The 20,859-nt window shown below is 43.1% G+C and overlaps 1 protein-coding gene across 1 annotated transcript in view; it reads left to right on the top strand.

The window, feature by feature from the left end:
* LOC147025539 (uncharacterized) overlaps positions 1–20,859 on the top strand; it is a 70,948-nt gene that overhangs the window by 13,163 nt on the left and 36,926 nt on the right. Inside the window, 4 exon segments of the mRNA XM_085886576.1 lie at positions 33–155; positions 370–2,937; positions 17,201–17,281; positions 19,687–19,823. Coding sequence (XP_085742702.1) covers positions 33–155; positions 370–2,937; positions 17,201–17,281; positions 19,687–19,823 — 2,909 coding nt within the window.

The following is a 20,859-nucleotide window of genomic DNA, read 5'->3' as shown; positions in this document are numbered from 1 at the left end:
AGACGTCTAAGTGTGCTCTCTCTGTCTGACAGCTCTATCTTGTGAAGGCCGCTGTTTCAGCAAGTTCATGCGTGGAAAAGACTGTCAGTGCGATGAAGCCTGCCATCAATATGGAGAGTGCTGTTCTGACTTCAACAACATCTGTGCACCTGACGGTGTGTGCATTCATCAAGATGTTGATGTTAACATTTAAAACCTGATGTTACCATCTATAGAAAACTAAACACTACCTGTTATGGATGGTGATCTATGCATAGGACTGGAGTGGTGTGTCGAAGTGTGTGTGTGTGTGTGTGTGTGTGTGTGTGTGTGTGTGTGTGTGTGTGTGTGTGTGTGTGTGTGTGTGTGCACGTGGGACATGCCTTTCAGATGGAGAACTCGAAGACTATTTAGAATTTGCTGCAGATGATCCATGGCAGCGGGATGATCCATGGGCATATCCTGAGACAGATATGAATGTGCCTGAAGACGAACATGAAGCTGAAGGACAAGAAACAATACGACAGACATTGGTAGAACAAAGGACTCCTCCCATGATGGTGACATGGCCTGACACAACCTTGCAGACACAAGCAGAATCAGATGTCCCATCACAGACACAGGAATGTGTTGGGACCACATACAAATACACATCACAGACATCTCAGATACAAGTCGAACAAGATACACATTCCCCAACATACAATAGAACAACAAATGTAACTCAGAGAGAAATACAGACACATACAGTTCCAGAGACACACACACAACCACATACATCCTTGAAGGGACAGACACAACCAGAGACTTCTCAAATACAGGCAACTCCACAAACACAATTTTTTTTAGACAAAACTACGATGTCAACATATACTGACAAAGACACAGCATTTCCAACAAGCACAGATATGAAAAGTTTGCCACCACAAATGGCTTCGGACAAAACTCCACAGACTGGTACCTGGTTAGACAAAATTATACCGTCAGACATTGCATTACCGACATTACCTGGATTAGAGAGACAAACACAGTTATCTACAGGACAAGAAACTACACGACAGATATTGGAAGAACAAAGGACAACTCCCATGATGGTGACATGGCCTGACATAACCTTGCAGACACAAGCAGAATCAGATGTCCCATCGCAGACACAGGAAAGTGTTGGGACCACATACAAATACACATCATCACAAACATCTCAGATACAAACAGAACATGATACACATTCCCCAACATACAATACAACAACAAATGTAACTCAGACAGAAATACAGACACATACAGTTCCAGAGACACATACACAACCATATACATCCATGAAGGGACAGACACAACCAGAGACTTCCCAAATACAGGCAACTCTACAAACACAAAAATTTTCAGACAAAATGACAATGTCAACATATACTGACAAAGACACAGCATTTCCAACAAGCACAGATATGAAAAGTTTGCCACCACAAATGGCTTCGGACAAAACTCCACAGACTGGTACCTGGTTAGACAAGATTATACAGTCAGACATTGCATTACCGACATTACCTGGATTAGAGAGACAAACACAGTTATCTACAGGACGAGAAACTACACGACAGACATTGGCAGAACAAAGGACAACTCCTATGATGGTGACATGGCCTGACACATCCTTGCAGACACAAGCAGAATCAGATGTCCCATCACAGACACAGGAAAGTATTGGGACCACATACAAATACACATCACAGACATCTCAGATACAAGTCGAACATGATACACATTCCCCAACATACAATAGAACAACAAATGTAACTGAGACAGAAATACAGACACATACAGTTCCAGAGACACACACACAACCACATACATCTTTGAAGGGACAGACACAACCAGAGACTTCCCAAATACAGGCAACTCTACAAACACAAAAATTTTCAGACAAAACGACAATGTCAACATATACTGACAAAGACACAGCATTTCCAACAAGCACAGATATGAAAAGTTTGCCACCACAAATGGCTTCGGACAAAACTCCACAGACTGGTACCTGGTTAGACAAGATTATACAGTCAGACATTGCATTACCGACATTACCTGGATTAGAGAGACAAACACAGTTATCTACAGGACAAGAAACTACACGACAGACATTGGCAGAACAAAGGACAACTCCTATGATGGTGACATGGCCTGACACATCCTTGCAGACACAAGCAGAATCAGATGTCCCATCACAGACACAGGAAAGTATTGGGACCACATACAAATACACATCACAGACATCTCAGATACAAGTCGAACATGATACACATTCCCCAACATACAGTAGAACAACAAATGTAACTGAGACAGAAATACAGACACATACAGTTCCAGAGACACACACACAACCACATACATCTTTGAAGGGACAGACACAACCAGAGACTTCTCAAATACAGGCAACTCCACAAACACAAACATTTTCAGACAAAACGACGATGTCAATATATCCTGACAAAGACACAGCATTTCCGACAAGCACAGAGATGAAAAGTTTGCCACCACAAACAGCTTCTGACACAACTCCACAGACTGGTACCTGGTTAAACAAGATTACACAGTCAGACATGACATCACAGACACCGCCCAAATTAGGTACCTCAACAACATCTACGGTAGAGGTGTCCGCAGAAGACGCCACTCTACAGACAATGGCAGAAAGAAATGTAACTCTGAGGATGGTGACAGAGTCAGACAAAATTTTACAAAGCAAACTACCTATAACAGTGATTCAACAAACGTACAATGAAACAAATGGGATTATATTGACAACTGCACAGACGGGTATTACAATGCACACAGATGCACAAATGATCACGACAAGAGCATTGACAATGTCAAGTCTCCCAACAGTATCGACTTTTCCCGATGTAAGATCATCACTTGCACCTCCGGTGTCCGCAGAAGACTCACCATCGCTTGCACCTCCAGGTATGGACATAGCCATCAGATTCCACCTTTTAAAAATGCAAACTGCTATCTCTCGTTCTACATGCTTCCTCCTTTCTTAGTATTGAGACATTTATGGACAAACATGGCCAGGGAAGATCAAACTGGCAATAGTATCGTACTAACATCAAAATAGTTAAAGTGAGGAGGAAAGATTGTTGTAAAACTGAGAGAAGCATGAAATGCAGGAGTTTGATGAATGTGGATTTGTAGTTATGTATCAGTTTTTTTTTACAGCCAAACCAACATATATCCATAATCCAGCCATCATGTATCCACAGTTTTCTCATTGTTTATCCACCACCATCTTTACATCATGTACACACCATCTACTGATAATAATCTATCGATTATGCACCAACAATGGAGCCAATTTTTTTCACAAAACAGACATGATCTTCTCACAGGTATGCATCACACATTCACGATCTACCCATCATGTGCCCACAAAATACCGACACAATCTACACCCAAAATTGCACAAAATAAACCACAATCTACCAATCATACATCCACAAATACCCACAATCTAGGTCCAAAAAAATCTACAAAATGTCCAGAAAACAACTGCAAAAAACATCACAAAATACACAAAAATACCGACACAATCTACTCATCATAGGTCCACAAAACATTGACATCTTCACATCTCCACTCATCGTACATCCACAAATTAAACAGGACCTAGCCCACAAAATATTATGTGGAAGGGGGAGGGGATCCAAAACTAGACTTGGTAAATGTAACATGGACCGCGTGTTTCGAGGAGGTTAGATTGCCATGTATCGGGGCGTGTCGGAGTAAGTCATCTTGTTACACGAGATGCTGAGGAGGCAGCGTCTGTAATTTATGGACGGCATACTCAGGGTAAGATTGGATGTGTAAAAACCTATTGTTAGCAGATAGGACCAGGCAAGGACTTTGGGACAAAGCACAAAGGAAGTGCTTCACATTTCAAAAGGACTAATCACGATCTGGCTAGTGCACCACAAGCCATGGTGGTGTACTATTCTGTAGGGCCCAAAATAGGGGATGAAGACTATTATTATTGGGGCAAATCTAAAAAAAAATAATTTACAACTGAAGTACAAGTCTCAAATTTTTACAATCTCCACATTTCACATGAGTGTCTTAACAACCCAAGGTAGGACTATGCGTTTAGCAGACTTATACTTCCCAACACCAACTGCATATATGCAATCTTGACCAAGAGAATGAATGAGCCAGTTTACGCAGGATGCACAGTTGGAGTCTTTTCTGCAACACCTGACAGAAGAGTCTTCAGGAAGATTGCAAGAGAGGATGGCAGAAGCATATGGTTATTGTTCAGCTCATCAGTATGTGGTGGCGAGCCATGGTCAGCTTGTGTTCATGATGCCTTAAATCAGGTTTGGTCAGGTGTGGCAGCATGCGCCGGAGCAGCGCGTCACTGCGTCCACTTTCTGCCGGTACTCCAGGGGCCTCCATCTGGCCATCCCCCAGGCAGATGACTGGCCCATTCGCATCTCCTTGGGATGCTGATCAACCTGCTGCAACCAAGAGGCATGTGGTCGGCCCATTGGCCTCCTCCATTCACGAGACTCCCTCACTGAGAGAATCTGGTGAGCAGGATCAGCATCAGGAAAAGGAGCCACAAGTCCATACAGCCGCAGCTGACACTCACGGACTGTGCAGATAACAAATATCACTGGAGTTTCTCTCAGCAACCGTTCGTTGGACACAAAGTTCAACCAGCGATAGCCAAGAATTCTCCAAAGAGACCTGGTACCAAAGTAATCAAGTCTCCATCTCAGATCCCTGGTACCAAAGTAATTAAGTCTCCATCTCAGATCCCTGGACAGAGTCCAAATCTCACATCCATAAAGCAAGACTGGAAGCACCAAGGCCCTGAAGACTCGGATTTTCATCCTCCTGCACAGGTACCAACATTGCCACACCCCATGAACCAGTAAATCCATGACTCTCCAGGCCCAATCTGTTGACCTCTGGCTCACAGCCAACAGAGACATAAATATCACTGCCAAGAAAAGTGAATCCCTCCGTGACCTCAACATCCTCACTACAAACAGGTACAGACAAGACAACAGCATCCAAGATGTCACTGAAAGCCTGGATCTTAGTTTTGACTCAGGAAACCCATAATACCAGCGGTTTCAACTCCTCATTCAGCACTTCAAGGTCTCCCAAAAAGATATCCAGTCTCCGCAAAGATGACTGCATCATCTGCGAAATCAAAGTCAGAGATCTTGACATTCCGAAATGATGCACCACAGCTTGATCTCTCCAACATTCTCCCCAGAATCCAGTCCATACAAGCGCTAAAAACTTGTGGGGGCCAGTTCACACCCCTGATGAACTCCAGTAATTGGAAATAAGTTAGAGATGGTATCATCACATCTCACAGCACTCTCAGCACCGGAATATCGTTCAGACATCAGATTGATCAGTTTTGTTGGTACCCCACGAAGACCAAGAATCCTCCAGAGGACATCCCGAGTCACTGAATTGAATGCTTTGCAGAGATCAACATCGGCTGCAAGCAGCCCCTGTCAAAACTCTCGTCTGCGTTCGGTGAGGACCCGAAGAGCAAGGATACGGTCAATTGTTGACCTCTTTGGTGTAAAGCCTAACTGCTCTGGACACCGGTGCTCAAGCAGATGGTGGTGAACCCTATCAAGAATTATCCAAGCAAAGACCTTGCCTGGCACTGAGAGCAGTGTCACCCCCAAGGTAGTTGTCATAGCCCTGGCGATCACCCTTCCCTTTCCAGAGAGGGACAACAAGGCCCCTCTTCCAGTCAGTTGGGATGATGCCTGTGTTCCAGGCAGGGCACAGAACTGCATGCAATGACACAAGTACAGCATTTCCACCAGCCTTGAGAAGTTCAGCATGGATGTCACAGATACCAGGGGCTTTAACCCATTTCAACCGGTTCACCGGAGCCTGTGTTTCCACAAACGAAGGGAGATCACAGTTGATCAGAGGGTTAGCAATAGGGATAGTAATATCCCTGACATCCAACTCGACAGCTGGTGGATCAGCCTGGTACAACCGCTCAAAGTAACCGGCCTAGCAGGCCATCACCTTGTACTCCTCTGTCAAGAGCCCACCACCCTCCGCTCTAACTACAGTACACTGAGGGACAGGCTTGGAGGAATGCAATGCGCAAATTCCCCTGTAAACAGGACGAGAATCACTTGACCACAGATGATGCTCCACCCCCTCTCAGATTCCTCGCACATAGGCCGCCTTGACCACTCTTAGCGCACGTACAGTTTTATGCCAACTCCCTGAACTGCTCAGCTCTGCCTGGCCCTGTGACTGGTCAATGATATCCAGTGTCACTTCAGAGACAAAATTCTTCTTTGCCCTCCGGTGAGTTCCAAGACATCCACCGGCAACATCAAGGACGGTGGTCTTGAAGGCACTCCACAACTATTCAGGATTCTCCAAAGCACCCAGATCCCCCAAAATCTCCACTCAGCCTGTTTGCAAACTCCTCAGCTACCCGCTCATCATTGAGCTTGCCAACATCTGGTCGAGGCTGGGATGGTACCATTCTCCTGGATGTAAGCTGCAACTTTCAGAGTTGCTACAATAAGCCTGTGGTCAGTATTGAGGAACTGAGCACTTTGGTCGACCCTGCAGTTCTGGATCATCCTCCAGTGACCATAAACAACCACATGGTCAATCTCCTTTGTCACACCACCAGCGTTGGAATACCAAGTCCAGCGATGAGCTTGTGGGCACTGAAACCATGAACCAGCCGCCCTAAGTCCATGACTTCTTGCAAAGTCAAGGAACTTCGTGCTATTCTGGTTCTTGGTTTTAGAACCATATGGCCCAACACGTATCTCATAACCATCCCAATCAGTTCCAGTCGATGCCTTGAAATCTCCCAAGACTAGAAGAGTATCTCGCCTGGAGCACTGATTAACCAGACTCGAGCGTGGGATAGAATGCGTCCTTCACAGTGAGATCACTCGCATCAGTCAGAGCATATTTCAAGACCAGGGAAATGACACTCAAGGAGTGACGAATACCGACCGAGTCTCATAATACGCTCGTTGACTGGTGTTACCTCAATTATCATTGGAGTCAGCTCATTGGACACAGCTACAGCAACTCTTCGGGTGTGGTTACCATCCGAGCGACCAGACCAATACTAGGTGTAACCACCCGCCATGATCTCGCCACTATCCATTCTCCGAACCCCACAGAGTGCTGCAGTACCGATGTTCAAACGCTAGAGCTCAGATGATAACAGAGGCAGATGATCACCCCCCTTTCGGGATGACATTCCAGGCACCCACCCGAAGGGACCGCCTCAGTTTAACTCAAGGAGAACGCCGTCTGGTAACGACACCTCAGCATCATTCCGCCACTTACCACCGCAAATTGCCCCTGGACGCTGGGTCTGGTGGATCAGCCTGGTTCAGCCGCTCAAAGTAACCGGCCCAGCGAGCCTTCACTTCATACTCCTCTGTCAAAAGCTCACCACCCTCCGCTCTAACTACAGTACACCGCAGGACGGGCCTGGAGGAACGCAATGCACAAATTCAGACCCACATAGGTCTGAACCTCTGAATAAAAAGTAACCCAACTGCAACTCCCGCTTGACTCTCATGTGCTGTGCAGCCAAGTTGACCAAGTTGACCAAGTTTACTTTGCAATATCTTCAAGCTATCTTTGAATTTTCATCGCGACTTTCTGACAAATATGATTCTTGGTTTCTTTTTTCATTTTCTCAACCCCAAGAGAAGCCATATACATGACAAGTTTATCTGTGTTGTCAGTCACCGAGCACACATGAGGCGATGCAAACAAATCCACCCTGATGTTTGCACATAACTACTCGTGGGCATCCTGCTCCACATCTGTGTAAACTTGCTCAGCATCATCTAAATTTACTGCACTGCAACCAGGCCGAATAGAGTATCTCATTAAAGCACGGTAACACGTTTTGTAGTAGTGAGCTTCAGAGGGTGCAAGCTCACGAGATGCAATGGCCTATACTTTCTCATCCTTCTTCAGTGTAGCCACTTGTTGGATCTTATCATCTGAACGAAGTTCTTGGGACTGGATAAGAGGCTCCCGGGTATGTGACTTTCTGATATACTTGCTACACTTATCAGAAACAATACAGACATTCTCAAACACCCAAGAACTACTCGCAACTACATCTCTCGAAGACTTTCTCTGCCCCTGATTGATCAAATCATGTGGAGCAGCTGCATCTCTAATAAAGTTGAGTACCTTTTTGTGCGTGAATGTGTTCCTATAGTCCCTGTGATAAGATATCTTCGGAAGAGCATCATCAGATGATGACAATTGCAGGATAGGCTCAAAAGCACATATCCTGGCAGCTTCAAGCAGTGTGTCCAATGATGACAGGTCTCTTGGACTGACTCATCCTGCATTGGGAGCTTCACGTGAACATATGATGCATGCCTTCCATTCAGCGGAAGGAGTACGAGGACATATTCTTGACTGGTCAAGAGCATATCGAGCCAATTGTGAATCATACTTTAAAGAACAAGGTCACCTGACGTTACCGGGGACCATTGTGGGTCTTTCTTTCATTTACCTGAGTAATCCGACAAATTTTATGTCGATCAGTTAAAACGTAACAACCATCAATCTGCTTATTAGGTTTTCTATGATAGTTGTCATCCTTTCATCGCCATCTTTGATATTGACATCAGACCGAGACAGAAAACAAACAGAAATGTTCCATTCAGAAAAACAATGTGCCATGTTTGAAAAGATTCCATGGAAAATTATAGCCTGTAGTTCGATCACAAGCACTGACCAGGAATTTTTGCACTTCCTGGATGATATCTTGGATTTACCTACTTTCAGCCACGAAGCTACAGCTCCGACAAGTCCAGCATGGTTTTTTTGTTCCACAAATATGGTGAAATAAAAAAACATAAACTAAGTTTGTCTCCTCAAATGGTGGTGGTAAGTGCTCTCGGTTCTGTACCAGTAAGGTGGTACTCATTTTGCCGACCTCGGAAGGATAACAGGCTGAGTCAACCCAGTCGGTGTTATTTCAGTGGGGGTGACAGTGGATTCTACTCAAGACCCTAAGATCTAAAGCCAGCCACCTTAACCATTAAACCAACACCAGGCTTCATTGTTTAGTAAAAGAGTGGTTTGTGGCGCATAATGGAGGAAGGATTGTTGTTAAGTAAAAGAGCGGTCTGTGGTGCATAGTGGAGTTGGGATTGTTATTTATTATTTCTTGTGTACAAGTTTGCATGTCCCCACATCCATCTTTGTGTCTGTTGACTTGCTTGATCTATTCTGATTTGCATGCACCATCCGCTCATTAGAAATAAACCCTTATGAAGGAAAGAAACCTTTTCCATCCTCTGCTTCACATGCGTGTTGCCATCAAATTCAATTAATTTGGGTAACTTGGGGGAATGGTAAAGTTGCAGCTTAATTTCATTTGAATGCAGTAGCAAGATACCTTGCGGCCGTTTGTGGGATAAAAGTTCCCGCACAGTCGGCCCATGTAATGTACGCTGTGTGACGTGACAATATCTACAATTTATCCATGATACAACCACAAATTACTCACAATCAACCCACAATATACCCATAATACATCCACAAATTATTCACAATCAACCCATCACATATCACAATCTACCCACAATCTACCCATCATAATCCACCAAATACCCACAATCTACCCATCATACACCCACAATCTAACCATCATAATCCACAAAATACCCACAATCTATACATGATACATCCACAAATTACTCACAATCATCCCGCAATCTACCCATCATACATCCACAAACTACTCACAATCAACACACAATCAACCCATCACATGTCACAATCGACATACAATCTACCCATCATAATCCACAAAATACCCACAATCTACCCATCATACATCCACAAATTACTTACAATCTACTTCTCATACATCCAGAATCTACCCTTCATACATCCACAAAATACACGCAATCTACCCACCATGCATCCACAAAATACTCACAATGTACCCACCAAACATCCACAAAATACCCATATTCTTCCCATCACATATCTACAAAATACCCACAATCAACCAAACAATCAACCCATCACATTTCACAATCTACCCACAAGCTACCCATCATAATCCACAAAATACCCACAATGTACCCATCATTCATCCACAAATTACTTACAATCTACTTCTCATACATCCAGAATCTACCCATCATACATCCACAAAATAACGCAATGTACCCACCATGCATCCACAAAATACCCACAATCAACCCACCATGCATCCACAAAATACTCACAATGTACCCACCAAACATCCACAAAATACACGCAATGTACCCACCATGCATCCACAAAATACTCACAATGTACCCACCAAACATCCACAAAATACCCATATAATCTTCCCATCTAAATCCACAAAAATACCCACAATCTACCCATCATACATCCACAAAAATACCCACAATCTACCCATCATACATCCACAAATTACTTACAATCTACCTATCACACATCCAGAATCTACTCACAATCTACCCATCATAATGCACAAAATACCCACAATCTACCCATCATAGTCCATAAAATACCCACAATCTACCCATCATACATCCACAAATTACTCACAATCTACCCATCATGCATCCACAAATTACTTACAATCTACCTATCATACATCCACAAACAACCCACTATCTACTCATCATACATCCACAATCCACCCGCAATCTCTCCACAATCAACCCATCACACATCCATAATGAACCCGCAATCTACCATCATACATCCACAATCTACCCATCATGCATCCACAAATTACTTACAATCTACCCATCATGCACCCACAAATTACTTACAATCTACCTATCATACATCCACAAACAACCCACTATCTACTCATCATACATCCACAATCCACCCGCAATCTCTCCACAATCAACCCATCACACATCCATAATGAGCCCGCAATCTACCATCATACATCCACAATCTACCGTGATACATCCACAATCTACCCATCATGGATCCAGAGTCTACCCACAATCCACCGATCATAATCCACAAATTATTCACAATCTACCCATCATACATCCACAAAATACTCACAATCTACCCACCATACATCCACAAAATACCCACAATCTACCCTTCATACATCCACACAATACCCACAATCTACCCATCATGCTTCCACAAATTACTTACAATCTACCTATCATACATCCACAAACAACCCACTATCTACTCATCATACATCCACAATCCACCCGCAATCTCTCCACAATCAACCCATCACACATCCATAATGAACCCACAATCTACCCATCATACATCCACAATCTCTCCACAATCTCTCCACAATCTACCCATCATACATCCACAAAATACTCACAATCTACCCTCCATACATCCACAAAATACCCACAATCTACCCATCATACATCCACAAAATACCCACAATCGACCCATCATGCATCCACAAATTACTTACAATCTACCTATCATACATCCACAAACAACCCACTATCTACTCATCATACATCCACAATCCACCCGCAATCTCTCCACAAACAACCCATCACCCATCCATAATGAACCCGCAATCTACCCATCATACATCCACAATCTCTCCACAATCTCTCCACAATCTACCCATCATGCATCCAGAATCTACCCACAATCCACCGATCATAATCCACAAATTACTCACAATCTAACCATCATACATCCACAAAATACTCACAATCTACCCTCCATACATCCACAAAATACCCACAATCTACCCATCATGCATTCACAAATTACCTACAATCTACCTATCATATATCCACAAAATACCCACAAACAACCCACTATCTACCCATCATACATCCACAAAATATCCACAATGTACCCACCATGCATCCACAAAATACTCACAATGTACCCACCAAACATCCACAAAATACCCATATTCTTCCCATCACATATCTACAAAATAGCCACAATCAACCAAACAATCAACCCATCACACTTCACAATCTACCCACAAGCTACCCATCATAATCCACAAAATACCCACAATGTACCCATCATTCATCCACAAATTACTTACAATCTACTTCTCATACATCCAGAATCTACCCATCATACATCCACAAAATACACGCAATGTACCCACCATGCATCCACAAAATACCCACAATCAACCCACCATGCATCCACAAAATACTCACAATGTACCCACCAAACATCCACAAAATACCCACAATCTACCCATCATGCATCCACAAATTACCTACAATCTACCTATCATATATCCACAAAATACCCACAAACAACCCACTATCTACCCATCATACATCCACAAAATATCCACAATGTACCCACCATGCATCCACAAAATACTCACAATGTACCCACCAAACATCCACAAAATACCCATATTCTTCCCATCACATATCTACAAAATAGCCACAATCAACCAAACAATCAACCCATCACACTTCACAATCTACCCACAAGCTACCCATCATAATCCACAAAATACCCACAATGTACCCATCATTCATCCACAAATTACTTACAATCTACTTCTCATACATCCAGAATCTACCCATCATACATCCACAAAATACACGCAATGTACCCACCATGCATCCACAAAATACTCACAATGTACCCACCAAACATCCACAAAATACCCATAATCTTCCCATCTAAATCCACAAAAATACCCACAATCTACCCATCATACATCCACAAATGACTTACAATCTACCTATCATACATCCACAAATTACCTACAATCTACCTATCATATATCCACAAATTACCTACAATCTACCTATCATATATCCACAAAATACCCACAAACAACCCACTATCTACCCATCATACATCCACAAAATATCCACAATGTACCCACCATGCATCCACAAAATACTCACAATGTACCCACCAAACATCCACAAAATACCCATATTCTTCCCATCACATATCTACAAAATACCCACAATCAACCAAACAATCAACCCATCACACTTCACAATCTACCCACAAGCTACCCATCATAATCCACAAAATACCCACAATGTACCCATCATTCATCCACAAATTACTTACAATCTACTTCTCATACATCCAGAATCTACCCATCATACATCCACAACATACACGCAATGTACCCACCATGCATCCACAAAATACCCACAATCAACCCACCATGCATCCACAAAATACTCACAATGTACCCACCAAACAGCCACAAAATACCCACAATGTACCCATCATCCTGTCACAAATTACCTACAATTTACCTATCATATAACCACAAAATGCCCACAAACAACCCACTATCTACCCATCATACATCCACAAAATATCCACAATGTACCCACCATGCATCCACAAAATACTCACAATGTACCCACCAAACATCCACAAAATACCCATATTCTTCCCATCACATATCTACAAAATAGCCACAATCAACCAAACAATCAACCCATCACACTTCACAATCTACCCACAAGCTACCCATCATAATCCACAAAATACCCACAATGTACCCATCATTCATCCACAAATTACTTACAATCTACTTCTCATACATCCAGAATCTACCCATCATACATCCACAAAATACACGCAATGTACCCACCATGCATCCACAAAATACTCACAATGTACCCACCAAACATCCACAAAATACCCATAATCTTCCCATCTAAATCCACAAAAATACCCACAATCTACCCATCATACATCCACAAATTACTTACAATCTACCTATCATACATCCAGAATCTACTCACAATCTACCCATCATAATGCACAAAATACCCACAATCTACCCATCATAGTCCATATAATACCCACAATCTACCCATCATACATCCACAAAATACCCACAATCTACCCATCATGCATCCACAAATTACTTACAATCTACCTATCATACATCCACAAACAACCCACTATCTACTCATCATACATCCACAATCCACCCGCAATCTCTCCACAATCAACCCATCACACATCCATAATGAACCCGCAATCTACCCATCATACATCCACAATCTACCCATCATGCATCCAGAATCTACCCACAATCCACCGATCATAATCCACAAATTATTCACAATCTACCCATCATACATCCACAAAATACTCACAATCTACCCTCCATACATCCACAAAATACCCACAATCTACCCATCATACATCCACAAAATACCCACAATCTACCCATCATGCATCCACAAATTACTTACAATCTACCTATCATACATCCACAAACAACCCACTATCTACTCATCATACATCCACAATCCACCCGCAATCTCTCCAGAATCAACCCATCACACATCCATAATGAACCCGCAATCTACCATCATACATCCACAATCTCTCCACAATCTCTCCAGAATCAACCCATCACACATCCATAATGAACCCGCAATCTACCCATCATACATCCACAATCTCTCCACAATCTCTCCACAATCTACCCATCATGCATCCAGAATCTACCCACAATCCACCGATCATAATCCACAAATTACTCACAATCTAACCATCATACATCCACAAAATACTCACAATCTACCCTCCATACATCCACAAAATACCCACAATCTACCCATCATGCATCCACAAATTACCTACAATCTACCTATCATATATCCACAAAATACCCACAAACAACCCACTATCTACCCATCATACATCCACAAAATAGCCACAATGTACCCACCATGCATCCACAAAATACTCACAATGTACCCACCAAACATCCACAAAATACCCATAATCTTCCCATCACATATCTAAAAAATACCCACAATCAACCCATCACACGTCACAATCTACCCACAATCTACCCATCATAATCCACAAAATACCCACAATGTACACATCATACATCCACAAATTACTTACAATCTACTTCTCAAACATCCAGAATCTACCCATCATACATCCACAAAATACCCACAATGAACCCACCATGCATCCACAAAATACTCAGAATGTACCCACCAAGCATCCACAAAATACCCACAATCTACCCACCATGCATCCACAAAATACTCACAATGTACCCACCAAGCATCCACAAAATACCCATAATCTTCCCATCACATATCTACAAATTACCCACAAACGACCCATCATACATCCACAAAATACCCACAAAATACCCACAATCTACCCATCATACATCCACAATATACCAGCAACACAGATAAACTTGTCACGTATATGGCTTCTCTTGGGTTTGTGAAAGTGAAAAGACAATCCAAGTATCATATTTGTCAGAAACTAGCGGGGGGGGGGGGGATTCAAAGATAGCTTGAAGATATTGCAAATAAAAGTAAACTTGGCAAATTTCTTGTGCTTGACAAGCTGTCCATGATGCAAGTGGCTGCACAGCACATGAGAGTCAAGCGGGAGTTGCAAACTTACAAAGTGGAAGTGATCACGCACAGCTTGTACAAACGGCTGCTCTCGACTTAAACTAGGACTTTAAGGCATTGTCAGGTCAAGCCAGATTACATCTGTGACTTGCTCCAGGTACCATGTAAACCTGTACTCACCTGCTTCATGGTCCGTTTGTCGGTGAGGAAACAGTCTCTCTCACCTAGTTTACTGGTGAGGAGGGTGTATGATATGGACACCCAGCGGGATGAAATAAAAATCCTGCCAAAGGGTGGAATAGCTCCTTGTGAGCCAATGACCATCCATATCTGGTGCCAACTTTGTCTGCAGATGTCCTCCTGCAGTTGGTTACCTTCCCTGGGATGTTGGTGGCAGGATTTGTACACCAGCCACCATGGAACACTTCACTCCGCAAAACACACTGTGGTGTGTTGGTGTGGTGAATGACCTATCCTTCAGGGATGGACAAGGCCAGGCCTGGAGAATGGCCAGATACAGGCTCCTGGAGTACTGTCAGAAAGTGGATGCAGTGAAGCACTGTGGCATATGCTCCCAATGTATGTATGTATCTTCTCAGAATGTACACACATATCTACCTGACCATACCTATCAACGACCCTCTCAACGTCACCCACCCTCCTCTTACTCCGACATCATCATCTTTCCAATTACCTCCTCCACTGAAGGTGGACGGAGGTTATGTTTTCATCCCTGTCTGTTTGTTTGTCTGTGAGCAGGATATCACAAAACATCATGGACAGATTGGGACAAAACTTAGTGGACAGTTGGGTGTGTGAGAAGTTCAAATTTATTCAATTTTGGTGAAGATCCGGATCCAGATATAACGATTTTTAAATTTCTCAAGTGATTCTTCACCATTGACAGATGGGGCCAAAATCTATTCATACCTGATATTTCGAAAAGTTGTAGGTGAGTTATAACAAAAATTGGTTGACAGGTTGGGTGTGTGACAAGGAAGACTTGATTTGATTTTTGTGAAGATGCAAATCCGGATCCGACCTGTCAATGGGATACAAAATGTAGCCTGTTCAGCTTGGCAGAGGTATGCTCTCTACCGAGAGCTGTTGTAGTTATCCCGCACACGTGAAGAAAAAAAAAGAGGAGTTAAGCAATTGGTTCATGTCCATCTGTCCGTCCGTACCAACATGGCAAGGTTCATGTCCGTCACAAGGAACGGATGGATTGGCAAGTGTTTGGACAGATGTTGGCTAGCAAGCTGCTTAGTAACTGAACATCCCTCAATGTTTGGACAGAATTAATTTATCTGACTTTTACAATCTTTATTTTATTTCAATTTAATTATATATACTTGAAGACTGTATGAGAAGTTGTCTGACATAATAATTCCAAGAACCTCCAGTTAATGCAGGACTTCAATATAAATAAAGGTCCAATGGGGTTCGGGACTACTTCTGGATTACTTCAATCGCCCCAAACTTATGCATTTTTCATCACGATAGTTGAAATCATTATTTTATTAATATTGAAGCAACACTGCACGGGGTATCGTGTTCTACGAACTCTCCAGTTTGTCACTGCTGTAAGGCTTGGTGAATGTTTCCTTCAAATTTATAGTTCACTACCACTCTGCGGTCACAATGTCAGACATCTGAGTTTTATTTTCAGTTTCAACATCGAGTTTGTGCTGTTGCTTAATCAAAATTTAGAGATTTGAATCTGTTGTGTCCCAACTTCCTTCACTTCTTGAATTGCATACCTTGTTGCAGCATTTATACAATATGTTCGCTTCTAATCCAGCCCTTCACCATTCCAATCTTAGATTCCAGATACGACCTTTGCCAAGGAGATGCTCCCAACGCCTTCACGACGATGAGCAATGGAGCGACAGTCGTCTTCCGGGGTATGTCAGGGACATATGATCCCCACCAACAGGTGAATGGGGCATCAATGAAAAATGGTCTCCCCTACATAGAACTGTCATGAGAATCCTTACGATCCTCATTCGACTTCATGAGAAATCGTTGGAGATTTTTTTTAAGGGGATGTGGTTTGTCAGTGCCTTGAGGTCAACAGGCCTTGGAAGTTTGTTTGCTGATAAATAATCTCATAAACAGCTGGGAGTTCACGAGTACCAGATGAGTCACCCAAACACTTGAGTCCCAGTTGTGTTGCACTTGGACGAAGGCTTGTAACCTTGGTACTCAAAACTGAAATGAAGGACACAGTTGAGACAACGTAGTGATCATAGAACATTGCTACAATGGTGTTTCTCTTTTGAAACATACGGGTAGTGGACAAAAATGGAAACAACAACAGAACGTCACTTATTAGGGTGTTGGGCCACCACGTGGCATGGAATCAACAAAGGTTTGGAACTGTATGCCTGGTGTTGATTAATGGTTCGGGTGGTGGGCTTTGGATCCAAGGGTCCTGAGTTCAAATCCCGCTCAGCTGTTGAATTAATACCGGGTGGGGTTAACTCGGCCTGTCATCTTTCCGAGGTCGGCAAAATAGGTGCCAGCATGCTGGTATACTGTGTCGGAGTGGCGACCCGTCTAGGATTGTGCCCAACAGCCAAGGAGACTGCTTAGGCAGCACCAACGCTCTGCACAGAGTATGGTCCCAATCTCCTCCTCCTCCTTGTGGAACTGTTCTGCAAAAACGTGACACCATTCTTCCACAAGGAAGTCCTCTATATTACATTCTTCCACTGTTCGGCAATCCCTTGTCAATGCTCCTTGTGTCACTGGACCATTAAATTGGCGTTGCCAGGTATTACGGGCAGTCTGTGTATCGCAACTTGGCTATGGGTATCCTGCCTTGCGAAGGATCCTTCTGACCGTTTTTTATTATGCAGGATGCTCACAACTCACGTTGAACTCCGCACAGTTTGTCCGCCATTGCCCTCCTGTTTTGCATCGCAGTCCGGACATAATACTCGTTCAGTATGCGCTTCTGCCCACTGCTGTCCTTCGACAAAGACATCTCTCCTTTTTCCAAGGCTGATATCATTTTTTGTCCACCATCTGAACACAAGGTGCCTCTTTGTATACACTCCCTGTTGACTATTTGGTTGGTTCAGGTGGTGAGCCTTTACATGGAGATGTACTACAACTCCCAAACAATGTTGTTCATTGAGGTGAAAATAGACCATCCTGGGAAACAGAGAACATGCTAGAATGCTAAATGAGATGAAGAGTAAATGTTTCAATGCCACTGCTGGTCAACCTTCAAGGCCACTGCATCAATGGACAATTTAAACGAGAGGTGTTTCTTTTAAATCAACTGAAGGCTGACGAAGGTTTGCCAACTGTCATGGGAAGCAATACGAGGATGGGGTTTTGGCCGTTAGCCCTTCATTGGAGCAAGAGGACTAACGTTTGAAACATCAGCTCGACTTCGCTTCCCAAGATAATACACCTGTACACCTGAGTGAACCCTCGCTTGATAAAAACTTACGACCCAACCATCGGTTGATGTAATCTGAGACGCACAAGCACCACCACAGTCACCGCATGATCCGATCACTCGAACAAACAGTTCAACATGGGTCATGTTTTGTCATCGCACCTGCTTGTACTTGTAGCTGAACACATCCAAAATCCAAATTCCAAATTCCAGCCCTAACCTAGATATGGCGTGGCACAGTGGCACAGCCACGCTCCCTCAGTCAATGATGCCACTCACAGCCGTCCTTCCAGGATGAGCGTCCTTCCAGGACTCGCAGCCGTCCTTCTTTCTCCACACATAGGATGAAGTTCCTTGTGGATGTTTATCTGTTGACTTGTGCTCAGTACCCTGAACAGCATACACCAAGGTAAGGCGACTTGTAAAAGGCGATAAAAGCTCAGCCTGATGTTTTGCTGTTGTCAAGTTTCAGGAAAATGATCATGTACTTGAACCTGAATCTTCATCTCCTTTACATCACTGGTTGAAGTGTTACCAGGATGAGCGTAGCGGTTAGACAAAGTAACTAAATATGATGAAAAAAGAAAAAAACGTTGGAGGTGAGCAATAGATGAAGCATTTATGAAACTTTGATGAAGTTCAAGGCAGTCGGTGTAAAATTATAGACACGTCAATGAAACGTTTACATGGAGGGAAGAAAAGGGAAGGATAATGTTGTCACGTTTGGTTAAACTTACACTCAGTAATGAAAATAAATAAATAAACACGAAGTGAGGAGGTTGGAGGTAGAGTGACATTGGAGGATAACGCATTGGAAATAAGTAAGAATATGTGGTTAAAAGCATCAGGTTGAAGTGGTTACCAGTGGTGGTGGTGGTGGTGGTGGTGCCGTTGCAGGAGGCTTGACCTGGCGTTTGGGACTCCACGGAATCATGGGACACCCACGGAATTTGCAGAGCCTTTGGGGAATCCCAGGTGCACCTGATGCGGTGTTTACACGCTGCTCCTGTGAAGCACGTACCTACATCTTTAAGGTACCACACCGCAGGAAGACACCACGCACACAACCACAAAGCGGTGATAAAATCGCACCATACCCGTCCGGTCACTGTTAAGGTTTATAAGAAGTTGCGATCAGATGTTCTTTATGCTCCGATTATTACATCATCAATCGGGACAAACGGTGTTGAGGATCAAAAAACTGAAATTTATTAATCATATAATGATGGGTTTGTTCATTCATGATGGTTTTAGTTAATCATGATGGGTTAATTATGATGGTTCATTCATGATGGTTTTGGCGAATCATAAAAACGAGGATGTTAGCAATTCCATCCTGTGCCCTAAATGACGATTTATCATTGGAATTTGAACTTGCATTCCATCAACAACACTATTCGTGTGTGTGTGTGTGTCTTCCATAACTCCAAAACTAAACCTAGCAGCCTGAAACTTTGCATGCATACGAAAGGAACTCCAAGGAAGTGCAAGAGTGAAAATTGGGTGTTTGGGTTAATTAAAACACCTCTTTTGAAGATAATGAATGGCCTTATTTAATTATATCCTTTATCAGGTGCATCCTTGGTCATCTCATATTCTGGGGTCTTAAGGCGTTTCCTGGGATACCTCGCTGGGGTCTGAAGCCACCATGTTTATTGGCCTGCTCAACCATGCCTTGACTTGGAACAGACTGCAACGATTTCTTAATGATAAAGTTGTTGTTTTTACTTTCCCCACTGATATTATCGAATGCCTGTTCATCATAGCAACGAATCGCTGGGTATATCGCAAAGCTTATAAACGCCCAGAGACACCAGTATTCGTGGCTTTATTTCATTTCCGCACATGCGATAACCTCGAGAATCTCTTACACGAAGCAGAATTACAAAATTTAAGCTCCAGTATTGAACTTGGCAGTAGTTCCAACTCCTACAGAATGAATTTGTCCAATTAGGAAATATTTGATAATTCAGGAATTTCCGGGAGGGTGTGTTTAATATGAAGGTTCGGACATTGCTATCACTTGCCAATTGAGCCGTTCCGTATCAACCGTTTCATTGGAGTGCTTAA

The sequence above is a fragment of the Eptatretus burgeri genome, chromosome 6 (assembly GCF_056783735.1).
Source record: "Eptatretus burgeri isolate ZD-2024b chromosome 6, Ebu_testis_v1, whole genome shotgun sequence".
NCBI classification, from domain to species: domain Eukaryota; kingdom Metazoa; phylum Chordata; class Myxini; order Myxiniformes; family Myxinidae; genus Eptatretus; species Eptatretus burgeri.
Note: the sequence above shows the minus strand (reverse complement) of the source record. Positions and strands in the feature narration are given on the sequence as shown.